We start from the raw sequence: 13,624 nt of genomic DNA on the forward strand, positions 1-13,624 counted from the left end.
GACAGACACTACTTGAATGATTAAAAGTATGAACGGCTCATAGCAAAGAAGGGTGTGACAACACGATGCTGATAGGCAAGCCTCGGTTGCAATGACAGGAATGCAGACTAGCCAGCAATGAGCTTGCTATTGTGTTTTGTTATGCTAGGTCAAGCCATTGAAATAGTTATCAGAGAGGAAATAATGAAGCATGTATATGTTTGGCAACAAAAAAAAATATCCAACTCATGGCCAAGGTTGCTTTTCTCATTGTGATCATAGCAGGACTGTACTTTTTGACAACTGAGAAAACAATAATCGGTCAAAATATTTGAGATTCTGATGAGGAAATGTCCTATCTTAGCAAAGAGCAAAACATGTTACCATATAAATGATAGGTAATGTTAAAAAACCCAACAACACTATTCAGTTTCTTTTGTTAGCACGTGTAAATGGCAAATGGAACCAGGTGTGAATAAAAAATCTCACCTACATTGCCACATTGGGTTGGGCCGGCTTTATGTAGAAGCTCTTTGAATGATATGATATTTCTAATGCGGAAACAAATATTATCAACGTATCTATTAAATTACTAAGATACAGTTTTACAAAGAATTAACAAAAAATAGTCAAGCATAGTTGTCATAATTCTAGTTATTTAAGCCTCCTTGTTCCCTGAACATAAATTCTGGTTGATTTATTTCTGATGGCTAAAATATAGGTATAAAACGTTGAACTCAAATTTGAACTTTCTGATTCTTGTTCAAATTACCAAAGTGAGAAGAGCTCACTGAAATTGGCAGAATCCGCATGAATACACTTCATGATGCCGGTTGTTCTTCTCGTTTTTATGACGTGGTCTAATAAATTGATTCAGAACTGTCTTCTGCATTCAGCTTATCAAAACAGAGCATTCTCTGGCCACCCGGAATGCACAAATGATGTACACTAGGCGGTGCTAGTGCCGCATAACATAAATGGCTGTGCAACACTGTATACTGTAATAAAAACAAACACAAAACCAAAACAAAACAGAAAAAAACAAGCAATTAAGTTGTTGCTGCAAAAGCGTTAGAATTTGGTGTTCAAAAGACTTTTTCTAGAAAGCTATGCCTCAAGGGTTGAACGAATCTTGCAGCTCAAACCATCACCATGTGTAAAGTCAGTAAATCTCGTCAGAAAGAATTCATTTAATCATGGCTGAACACCTTAAGAGTGGTGTTATATTTCTTTGATTTTTTTGGTGATGTCAGAGAAAACATTGCTGTGACAAAGGGCAGGGTGTGGTTATGCAGAACAATACGAACAACACAATAAATGTTCCTAATCATGATACATTTTCTTAAATACAACACATACTAATACCAGACCTGCTAATGAAACTCCACAAGGTGACAGCATTGCCCTGAAAAACCCTTTCAGTTCATTTTCTGTTACACATCTGTTAAGCGGTGAGTAGTTTTATTTTATGTCATTTTTTTCCGTTTTTATTTTACACTTTCTAATTTCTTTTGAAATGTGCACGGCAGTTCTATCCATCCATTTTCTATATTGCTTGTCCTCAACGTTGAATGCCCTTGACCTTCGATCCCTTAGGGGGCACTGCATCAAAAATCGATATCAATGTGGAAAGGATATCAACACACAGGCTCAGGATCACTTCAGAAAAACAATGTCAGCAAACACAGTTTGTAAGTACAACTTAAAACTCAACTACGCATTTATCAACACCCAGAAAAGCCAATGGCAAAGATGGACTGATGCAATTTCACATTTCAAATTGTTTTGGGAAATTGTGGACCTTATGCCTTCTGGGCCAAAGCGGAAAAGAACCATCCGGACTATTATGGACGCAAAGTTCAAAAGACAGCATCTGTGATGATGTACAGCTGTGTTAGTGCCAATGGCATGGGTAACTTAGGCATCTGCGAAGGCACCATTCATGCTGAAAGGTACATACGGGTTTTGGAGAAACATATGCTGGCATCCAAGCAATGTCTTTTTCATGGACGCGCATGCATATTTCTGCGAGACAATGTCAAACCACATTCTGCATGTGTTATAACAGCATGGGTTCGTAGTCAATGAGTGTGGGCACTAGACTTGCTTGCCTGCAGTCCAGACCTGTCTCCCATTGAAAATGTTCTGCGCATTATGAAGCGTGAAATATGAAACCAGAGACTGTGGACTGTTGAACAGATGAAGTTGTACATCAAGCAAAAATGGGAAAGAATTCCACCGACAAAGGTTCGAAAATGAGTGTCCTTACCTCCCAAAAGTTTATTGAATGTTTTAAAAAGAAAAGTGGTCAACATGACGCTGTCCCAGTTATTTTTGAACGTTTTGACACAATATTATTCTAAACGAATGATTATTCTTTAAAAACAAATGTATCTGTTTGAACATTCAATATCTTGTCTTTGTCGTGTATTCAATTAAATATAGGTTGAATATAATTTGAAAATCATTGTATTCTGTTTTTATGAATGTTTAACGCCAACCTCCAAACTTCATTGGAATTGAATTTCTATTTGAGAATGACATTTTTGTTTTTATTCCATTAACAACTGAAAACATACTGTATGTGACAAAAAAAAATTGTCATAAATACCAAAATGTCTAGTCGTTTTTGGGGGGTTTCTTATGCTTTCCAGAGTAGACACAGCAGACAGACTATACAATCGTTTGGAATTACAATGCCAATCATAGGGGAAATCTCGGAGTCTTTCCTCTATATGTTCCAAAGGAATTATTATTATCCGCAAGCATACTACATAGTATAAATGCCACTGGATGATGATAATGTTCCTGGAGGCTAATAATAATCCCAATAATGAACGTGTTCCGGCGGCGTGCGGGCGAAGCGACGCAGCACACCGTGCAGGGGAGGGGAGGGGAGGGGAGGGATGATGGAGCTAAGATGGCAGACCGTCTGAGGGTGCAGCCGCTCGGGGGTCAACGCATTTCCGAGGGACAAATGGCAACGAATCCCCAACATAACGAATACTCCTGATATTTTGGACATTTTATCGGGAATGTTCTTGTAGCTCGAGGAAGAGACGCACGGGGGGAGGAGGAGGAGGAGGAGGAGGAGGGGAGAGAGGAGGAGGACCTCGGTTGCTGAATTAGCCCTGATAACAAGCGCCGATCCCGGATAAAATTTGTGCCATTTTCCGCAACGTTAAAAGGGGCACGTTATAGGCGCGCGGTGGATTTAACAATACCCAGATTGTACCTGATGGCCGGGCGTGATTGAGCGGCTTTCTGTTTTGCGTGATTCATTTATGCATTGTGCTCCTAAACGATGATGTGTGCCGCTGCGGCAGCGGCCGCCGCCTGTGGAGGGATTCTGCCCTCTTCTTCACCGTCGATGGGGTTGGGAGTCCGGGTCATTTACGGACTAGGAGCCGATCTCTCCACCATTGGGCCGGGTATGGGTCCCTGTCCGACACCCGGAGCCCAGTCTGACTGTCGGACTCGGTACCAGCTTTTACTCTCAGGGAGAGCCCTGGCGGAAAGATACAGGAGGATTTATACGACTGCCATCAACGATAAAGAGCAAGGACTAAATCCAGGAAGGTGAGTGGGGCTATTTGGCTGTTCATGGCAGAGGCTGGCTTGTCATTCGCGGGGCTAGCTTGGAGCTAACCATAGCCCAACGTCATATCCCCGGCTGGACACGGCGACCGTAAACGAAATGTAATTCATGTCTCGCGAGCTAGCCTAGTTTTCATGGTTCATGCAGTTGTCGCATTAGCTCCCCCAAATAAATAAATAAACCCAGGAGGTGCGCTGTTTTGAAGGGTGGTGGGGGCACTCCTGGTGGGGTCAGCTTGCGAAGGTAGCATTTGGTCCAGGGACTTCCTTAGCCTGTCGGAGATCTGTGTAGCTCCCGTTAGCTCCGTCCAGCATGCGCAAACGGGGGTTGATTGGCAAATGTGGTTTTTATACTACACAGCACAACACTTGTCATCTAAATAACTTAGTCGTGGTCATTAATGTCTGTTTAGGCCCAACGGCGTCACTATTGCGATTGCTAGCTAGTTAGCCTGCCAGCTAGCTGGACGCCAACTAAAACATGGGAGCGTTAGACCTTAGTAGTATTTTTTTAGGTGGTACACATTGATGACAGTGACAAGATAACGTGTCTGCATGTTTTTTTTTTTTTTATGCGTGGAGGAGGAGGTGGGTGATCTTAAGTGGCAGTTTTTTTGCCCTAAGCGTGTAATAGAGTTACGTCATTTATTGTCAGTCAGGTTGGAGAGGAGCTGGGTCATTGCTGCATCATCCCTCACTCTCATTGTGTTGTTGTCAGCAGCCCACAACGTCAGTTTACAATGAGGAGACTTTTTCTTCAGTAAAATCAAACGCTCTTACAGTTTTAAGATCGATTGTACAGGTGGGTCAAAATGTGCGGTGCACTTTTTAAGTAACCTTATATTTTTTACAGGTACAAATAATGTCAAGCCAACAACAGAAAGTAAGGAGGGTAGAAATATAGCTTTAAACAAACAAGCAAGGGAGGATGCAAAGTAAAATGTATTGTGCACCTAATTTTGTCCCACCCACTATTTAGATTCACCTTTTCATTGAAGGAGATACAAAAGACTGGTGTCCTCCCCTCTAAATTGCTGTGCTGGAGGGAAGAATGTGTTAAAATGTTGTTACACATGATACAGAGAGGCCTCTGTCAGTCATGGTCTCAAGTTCACATTTTCATTGACCAAGGTAGAAGCAACCTATCAAATAAGACTTGGACTTGGAAGGGCGGCAGCGTATGACTCAATCAGAAAGTGAAGTCGTTATTTGTTTCACAACCACCACTACTTTCATTTTCTTGAGATCATGGATATCTGTTTGAATACAATTCTGTGGTTGCCTCTGGGGAAACTGATTTATAAATTAATATTTGTAAACCCCCTCCTCCCCCCATGGAAGCTTATTTTAATGTTGCATGCCATCAAACAAATAGCATAGCAGGCATCAAACAAGTTGAGAGTAAACTAACAGTGGTTCTGCTGCTTGCAATCAATTGCTACATTACAATCAATTTCCCTCAGATTGTTTTTTTACAATGTTATGTGAGTAATGGATACATATGACCCCCCACGCTAGAATTAGGCTGTGCACTTAGCATTAAGAACATTAAATTATTTAAAATGGTAATCTTTTTTCCAGTGTATCTACATCTACTTTCTCCTTCTGTTATAATGTCAACAAAATATCGAATACTATTCTCTTTGATTCTCGTGTGTGAACCCATTTTAAATTTGGACTCTGACACCTTCCAAAAATAGAGCACCAAAGCAATGCAACGTCTTTGAGTCTTTGTCAAAATGTGGAAGATTCAGTGAGGCAAGAACAGTGCAAATGACAATTAGATGTTTTGGGTTGAGTTATGTCTTTTTAATTTGCAAAAATCATCTTTTTCGTCAGCTACCGTGTGTTTCCAAGGCAGGGAGTTTTCTGTGAATGTTAAATTTTGCTGCCATTAAAGCACAAACCATTATACTCACCGGTGCTACAAAACATAAGCATAATTGTGTGCCGTCTTGTAAAGAACATTGTAATATTACTAGCGTACAGTAAATAAAGCCATTTAACAGGTGTTGTTTACACTCAATCCTCTGTAAATATATCATGTCAGGGGCCATTTCACCTTTGTAAATTATGGGCCACATTAAATGTTTGAAAAAATACAATGTCATAAGATTCTGTATTGGTGGGTTAAAATTTTTGGGGGGTCTTTTTCTTCATTCTTTCTTTCTTTCATCCATCTTAGGTGTTACTTGTTTTTAGAATTGCATAGCAGGTCGGATCAAATACTCTCAGGGGCTGTATAGGTTCCACCCGTGGTAGGTTTCCCATCACTGTTTGATGGATATTCCCTGTGATGGCCGATTTCTTTCAGAGGGAAGAAAGCCTTGAACAAGAAGAAGCTGAAAAGGCGACAAAAGGTGAAGTCCAAAGTCAAATCGAGGACAAAGGTAAGAGATGCATGACAATGTTACATCATTATGTTATGCTTATGGAAGCGCAACCCGCAAAATTCACATAATCAAGTGGAGTCTTTCTGATAAAAATCATGTTTGGCGCCAGACTCCATCTCATCCTCAAAAGCGGCGAGGAGAGTGCCAAGAAGCACAATACGAAATGCACCATAGAGGGATGGGGGGGGGGGGGGGTCCTTCGGTGGCTCATCCGTGTTAGTGACGGCCTGTTGCCAAGCGACCCGATGTGTTCCGCATCGCTACGGCAACAGTTGCCTGGTTCCAACTCCTCCATCCAAAGGGGAGACCCTGTCTGTTCTTGAGGAGGATGTGGGGCAGTTTGCTGCCTCACTTTGCAGACTGAACATTTGATTTTGTTTGCTCTGTTTGCTTTTCCCTCAAGGTCAGACTCGCTGACCGCTTGTTTGCTCACATTTTGAAACTATATTTCCCCCTTGAGAATTAGTGGAAATCGGAATTGTCCTAAAGCTGAAGTTTGCTGTCCTAAAGCTGAAGTTGTTGATGTGTTGGCAGTGCAGTTTTTAATTTGTGTTGTGTCCATGCGCGACATTAACACAGTGTAGTGTGTGATGGGCTGCATCCACTCGTGACAATGCTTTTATCTTCTTGGACACTTGCTTTTTTTCCACACTCACGCAAGGAGAAGACGCCGACTTGCCTTTTCAATCTCCTACCTCTGACACTTGTCGTCAACAAAAGCCATACTTGCCATCGGACCAGCCATATATGCAACAGGGTCTTAAGTTGCTCACTTGAATGACAAAAGGCCGCCCTCCCAAACAGGCTAATTTAAGCAAGACAAGAAATACTAGATTTTATTTTTTTAATAAAGCATGTTACTGACACCTGGGATCAGCTTCAAATTGTGCAAAATAAATCCACAGTATGTTTTTGACACAGCAACATGGCATCCCACTTTTGTGACGTCAGCCGGATGCTGGTGCCTTTCACACAGCAGGACAACGTGCGGGGGAAAAAGCAGTTTTACACAGGGCTTTTTGAAAGGGGCTAAAAATGGAGTTAGAGTGGAGACGGGCATGCAGGCATCAAAGGGTGGCTAGTGTACAGGCAGTCATGTTGGATTTGTGATCAACCTCGGCTTGCCAGAGAACTCTCGCTGCCATTGTCACGGCAGTTCTACCCCACCATTTTTTCATGCACACATTGACCTGTAATCAGAATAAAAACATCTGGAAGCCAGATGAAGATGGGGCTCTGATGTTTTGTTTGTTAGCATACAGCACACTCCCCTACGTTCACGTTTCGGCATTATCGAGTTTGTCGATAAATGGATATTTTTGTGGGATCCTATCAGCTGATATTTGTTGAAAAACGGCAGTTGTTTTATTGCTCAGGCTAGAGCCATGCCTAATATAAAAGTAATGTTTTGGAGCCATTGTATGGCATCTTTGGGCTAAAGCGCTATGTTGGGCGGGGGGGGGGCAAAATGACAATGGAAAATGTGGTTGCAATGGCCCCCCTCAACCTGAGTGAGTACAATGCACCATGAGTTTTGAAAAATGAGTTCTAGAGAAACAGTGCTTTTTTTTTGGCCTTGGGGAATGATTTTGGGACATCCCTATTTTTAATATTTTACTTTTACAGTGCATAACGGTTAAAAATATTACTGACAAGAATGTTTCTTCAAAGTTGCCTACTGCTAATGAAGGCTTTATGATCTGCCAGTTTAATTCTGCAATGGACTATTTCTGTTTCCTTGGTGTTCTCATTGATATCACGGGGTTTGCATTACATGCCTTCCAAAGCCTTGTCCTCTTAATGAACACAAAGTGCTACAGGCAGGAGAGCAGCAGACGCCCTGCTAGATGGATTTGCTCCATCTATCCTCCCTGTTGCTTTGAGCTGAGTATGAATGACCTCGTCCCAACTCCCCTCTCCTGCCCCACCCGCCCCTTCCCAAACAGATGACATCACCTCCTGTCACGGGTATGCCCAAAGGGCAATGAGAGGCATGGCAATCGATCATTGAGGTTCCTTCTCCCTCGGGGTTGTGGCTAAAAATGCCTCAATGGAGAAAGCCAACCATTTAGTGCGCTCATCCTGATGATTATTTGATGGCGCTTCTTTTACGACCCACTGCTTCATATTTCTAGCCTCTGAATCAATTGGAGTAGCATTTTTTTAGGGAGAGTGAATGTGAATTACTCCCCACACCCCTCAAACAGATCGTATCTCGTACAAACTCAAATTATTGGTGACATCAATTCATCGCCCAGTCCTAGTGAGAGTGTTCCTGCCACAACTGCCAACACGCAGGAATTATTCCTGACTCTTCCCCTTTGTCACTTTGGCTCCCACAGACGGAGAGTTTCGATGGCGCTCTCTGCGTGCCTGACATCAAGTTGCACAGCAACCCGTCCGCATTCAACGTCTACTGCAACGTGCGCCACTGCGTGCTGGAGTGGCAGCAGAGGGAGGCCTCGTTGGCGCTGGCCTCCAGGAGCTCGGTGCAGAGTGGCGACTCAGACAGCGAGGAGGAGGAGGAGTATCGCGAGCCAGCCATCAAGCTGCCAAAGGTAAGGATGCTCGTTTATCATTATGCAGTGAGATCCTGATAGGCCTTTATCTTTTTTTTATTTTTCATTGAATTATATTGTATGATGTGATATCACCTTCCCAGACTGTTCTAATCCCTATCAGGAGGATTAACAATCTTGCCTGGCCCACATTTCCCTTTGAGTGATTTTAATTTCCATTCACAAGAAGCTCCCAGTCTAACATGGGCGGGGGTGGAGATACTGTTAAAAAAAAAATGATGGTGTCATCAGTTACTGGTTATGGCCCGCTAAATCTTACGCCTGCACACACTTGCAATGTTCATGTTGTGTATCTCATCACAGCCATGAATTTGTTTCCTGCCTGATTTTTATCGTCTATCACAAGATGACTCTGGTTAGTCCTCAAGTTCAATTGTGTTTGGTCGCTTACAAGCACTGAGAAAGAGCGAGCATGCATTTAACTGGATCTAAAAGAGCGTTCTTTGTTCATTTCTGTCATTTTGCAAGTGGGAGCGTTATACAAACTCGTAATGGTGATTGCCAAAGTACACTGTGACTAGAGGATATTTCTTTTATAGGATGATGATCTAGGAGATTAAATAAAACCCTCTTTTCAAGTACTCCAATATAGCATTTAAGTTTCGTTAGAGAGTTAATTCAAACTTTAAGAATGCACATATAACTGGTTTAGCTTCCAGCTCTGCTTCTTCTGTGTCCGTAGATCATCGGCATCGGCCTGTGTGGGGTCTTTGAGCTGATAAAGGAGACGCGCTTCTCGCACCCCTCGCTCTGCCTGCGCAGTCTGCAGGCCTTGCTGGACATGCTGCAGGGGCAGCAGCCCGAGGGATTCCAGACTGAGCCTCCCGATGTGCTGGGTGAGGAGTGCGCACACAAATCGTTCTCGTTGATGTTGGAGAAAGAACGAGCATGCAATTTCAGTGAATGAATACATTTTCTGCTCCTGAATGTCTTAACAATTGAATACATGTTGTCCTTCAGAGTCCCTTTACCAGCTGTTGCTGGAGACCACAGTCCGAAGCACGGGCCCCAACGACCCGACGGGACAGGCCATCACTGCTCTGTCCTGCGCCTGCCTCTTCAGCCTGGTGGTCTCCTGGGGGGACACAGGCAAGATTCTGCAGGCCGTCTCCGCCATTCTCACCAACAATGGCAGCCATGCTTGCCAGACGATACAGGTGACTGATTAAAAACTGCGGGTGTGGAGGGGTAGAGGGGGGGGGGGGCGCACACTTTTTTTGTGTGTGTGTTTGTTTTTACTGAGGAAAAATAGCACTCTATAATATTACACTTAATTAAAAAAAGAGTAATAACATAATTAAATCCAATGTAGTAATATAATTATACAATTTATGCATCACGATTAAATGCTGCAGTCCAATTCATTGTACTGTTCCTTCTGGTGTGCCTGGCTGAACCAACGGGAGGCAGTATAATCAGAACATGAAGACACAAATGAATAAGTCCTCCTATTAATACTTCTCCAAGTGACTCTCTGAGATGATTCGGTCATTTTTCATGTAAGATAAAAAAAATATTCCTGTGAGTATTTTTCTATGCACATGTATTGCTGCACAGTTTGTGTTCAAATATCAGTTGCTTCTTAAGGCTGCAGTATTGATGCTAACTGTTAGCATCTCTGTGGGCGTTTTACATTATGTGCCAGCATTTAGCTAACCGGATTTTAGTAAGGCAAACAATTTAAATTCTCTCTGGTTTAGGTTTATATTGTCAATAAACCAAAGGGGAAATGGCTTGAAGCCTCTTTTTTTGATAGTGTTACAAACTTCTTGCTTATTGTAAAGTGAGATGAATTGAGTTCACTGCCAGACAGAACCCATATCTAAAAAAAAAAAAAAAGTCAGCTGAAGGATGGCTCGTATCTCAGTATTTCCAAGTCGAGTCACTCATATCGCAAGGCACGACTGTATTTTAGAAATGTTGCATTTGGTTAACCAGCAGCAGTGAGGACATGTAGGTTTATATTATAGAGACAATATCACAGTGCACCTCCTTATTGCATTTATTTTAAGCAATGCGGACAGTCCAAATTGAGTTTGGCAAAATGTCAGCCGACTTGCAGTCCCCTCACTAATTAATTTACCCTTCCTGATGACTTCTTCTGTTCTGCCAAGTCCTCTCTTTCGTCTGACTGCAACCTACCATCAAGAGTAGCTGTCCCACTCCTTGGATCCATCCCACATTCTAAAAACTTGCATGTTAGGTACATTGAAGACTGTAAATGTGCCATAGGTGTGAAATCGAATGGCTGCTAGTCAATATATGCCCCGCAATTGACTGGGGACCAGTCCAGATTGTAACCTTGGTCCTTGACCAAAGTCAGCTTGGACTGGCCAACCAGCGTTTGAGAAAACGGATGAGTGGGTAGGTTCCTAATGACTTCTTCCATCTGCAGTTGAAGAAATAAACACCCCCAGCCACTCACCGCAGTATTCACACTCACTGGCTTTAACATTAGGTACACCTGAATTTACCCAAATCTGATTCAGTGTAAGTGTAAAAAAATAAAATAATTTATGTATTTGTAATTTAATCACATAGCTAATTAAGTAGCCAAAACAACTTATTCAATGAAAATGCCTTTGATGCAGTAGTTCACAATAACAAAATTAGTTCATATAGTCTGATGGTTTCAATCAAAATGGAGTATTATTTGTATAATTAATGCGACATTTTTTTGTTTGTTTTTTCTGTTTCATTGGATCTAATTTGATTGTGTAGGTTTACCTAATTAAGTGTCAGTTTGCGTCCTACACGCTGCAAGCTGTATTTTTCCCTCTGGGTTCTTGAATTTAAAGCCTTGACGAGACTGTGTCATCACAGAAGCATGCTGGCGGGAAGTGTGTTCCTCTGCACACTGCACGTTTGTGTGTGTGTGTATTTGTGTGTGTGTGGGGGGGGCAGGGGTGTGGGGGAGTATAACTGCCGTGGTAATGTGATGTTTAGCTCAATGAGACGAGGGAAAACTCACACTGCAGGTCGTAATACTATTTAAACGAGTCATCAGCAGTGCCAGGAGCGTCATTTACTTCCCATAACAACTCCCCATAATGTCACCAAAGGCCCAATGTAGTGAGTTTGAAAAGCTTTACTCACACATGTGATTCCTTTAGGTGCCCACCATATTGAACGCCCTGCAGAGGAGTGTGCAGGCGGTTTTGGTGGGAAAGATCCAAATCCAGGACTGGTTTGGGAACGGCATCAAACGTGCGGCATTGATGAACAAATGGGTGCTGAAAGGCGTGACCATCGATGAGGACGAGCGCTGCCTCCTGCAGACGGATGGCTCCTTTCTCTACCTGCTCTGCAAGGACGGACTTTACAAAGTGGGCTCGGGGTATAGCGGCACTGTCAGGGTACGTAGCTGCCTTCATACGTAGCCGGAAGATGTGTTTCCTGCTCTGAAGAAAAACATACAAAATGCCAACAATAAAGCAAAAAATAAGTTAACACGTAACTCTCTCTCAGACTCAAATGTAGTCATTGCCTTTGTATACATCTGGCGAATGTGCGGGCATTTTTTTTTGCTGATGTCTTATTTATTGACCTTTTCCTCAGGGTCATGTTTACAACTCCACATCGCGCATTAGGAATCGAACAGAGAAGAGGTCGTGGCTGGGCTTCGCTCAGGTAATTTCAACGCATCGTTTTGACTCAGCAACTGCACATGGACTGTCAAATGTTTACAGCTGAATCGCAACCAGTATCTGCAGCAAGCCCACCCTGGAGATCATTGTTTTAATAGTCCAGATGAGCAGCGGGTTTGTCTTGTACCCTTAGGGCTACTTGCTGTATCGGGACACAGGTAACCACAGCATGTCGGCCATCAAGATCAATCCTGAGACACTGGAGCCTGAGGGGGCCGTCACCATGCCAGGTGTGGACATAATGTTTATATACTGGCTTAAGTCTTTGTCTGTTTTATGTCTCACACTTTGTCTGCAACAACAGTTGTTTCTAAAGTGCTCTCTGAATAAACTTTAGCAAAGTTGAATTTATTTGATGTCAGCTCCACCACGCATACATTAAACATTCTGAGGTTTGTCGCCTCTTGTAGAAGCCGGACGACAATTGAGTTTGTTGTCATCGACACAAAGATTGATTAAACTCGCACCAGCGATAAATCGTGAGTATTGACGGTCAACATTCCTCTCTCCAGGTCAACACTCGGATGGGCAGAACATACTCTTTACCGACGGAGACCACATCAACCAAATCGCAGCCTGCAAAGATGTGAGTCTTAAACTCCTCCAAGTTACTTCCATCTCGAATGAATACCAAACATACCCAAGAACTTTATTATGAATTACACTGAATTTCTTCCAAATTTCCCAGCAGTCAAAAACTCTGCATTTGAACAAAGCCTCTTCTCATTCCAATGCTGTCATGTATTGTTCCGAGAGAGCTGGGCTGTCAACATGTAGCATATCATGTCAGCAATCAAATTGCTGTAAAACAAGAGCAGGTATTAACATCGTCGTGTGGTGTCTCTTTAGCAGGACGGTTTTGTGGTGCGCATCTACACTATGAGCTCCGACCCGAGCCTGCAGCAGGAACTGCAGCTAAAACTGGCGAGGAAGTGCCTGCACGCCTGCGGCATCTCCCTCTTTGACCTCGAGAAGGATCTGCACATTATCAGTGAGTGATGCTAAACGGACATGATGGTGTTTTCAAATACAGTAAACTTTATTTCCTCCTCTAGTGGCTAGAGGGGTAGCATGTTGAGTTGTGCAACTGCAGAGAGTACGCAATGCTTACTATCTTTTCAACTGTATTTTTACAAAGTAGAATGATAATAATAATAATAATAATAATAATAACAGTAACAAATCAGATTTATTCATCCTGTGCAGGGATCTTGACAACATAATAATATAACATATGTAACATCGTAATACTCCATTCTGTCCTTCATCTGACCTTTTTCGTGGTTCTTGGTAGTTGCTGCTGTTTTGGTCAGCAGCAGCATTTCAAATGGCTTAGAAATCATTTTATTAATATCTGTGTGTGAGCGACGATGAACGACTATGAACTGAGATTTAAAAAAAAAAAAGAGTCTGTATCGATTGTTTTTCC

General features: G+C 42.6%; 1 protein-coding gene across 15 annotated transcripts in view; it reads left to right on the top strand.

Moving 5' to 3' along the window:
• Positions 1-2,893: 2,893 nt before the first annotated feature.
• Positions 2,894-13,624, top strand: part of mycbp2 (MYC binding protein 2) — a 52,730-nt gene continuing 41,999 nt past the window's right edge. For 13 of the 15 annotated variants that reach the window (XM_086122952.1, XM_086122961.1, XM_086122965.1 and 10 more), the window contains exons 1-10: positions 2,894-3,558; positions 5,891-5,966; positions 8,312-8,527; positions 9,231-9,384; positions 9,509-9,705; positions 11,662-11,904; positions 12,107-12,178; positions 12,329-12,425; positions 12,708-12,781; positions 13,045-13,186. In XM_086122952.1, the coding sequence (XP_085979078.1) occupies positions 3,284-3,558; positions 5,891-5,966; positions 8,312-8,527; positions 9,231-9,384; positions 9,509-9,705; positions 11,662-11,904; positions 12,107-12,178; positions 12,329-12,425; positions 12,708-12,781; positions 13,045-13,186 (1,546 nt within the window). In that variant the 5' untranslated portion in view covers positions 2,894-3,283. The remainder of the gene's footprint in view (positions 3,559-5,890; positions 5,967-8,311; positions 8,528-9,230; positions 9,385-9,508; positions 9,706-11,661; positions 11,905-12,106; positions 12,179-12,328; positions 12,426-12,707; positions 12,782-13,044; positions 13,187-13,624) is intronic. The other 2 variants (XM_086122953.1, XM_086122967.1) reach the window with 1 other exon arrangement.

Source organism: Hippocampus guttulatus, chromosome 11 (genome assembly GCF_054856545.1).
Source record: "Hippocampus guttulatus isolate MCC_2025c chromosome 11, RoL_Hgut_1.0, whole genome shotgun sequence".
Classification (NCBI taxonomy): domain Eukaryota; kingdom Metazoa; phylum Chordata; class Actinopteri; order Syngnathiformes; family Syngnathidae; genus Hippocampus; species Hippocampus guttulatus.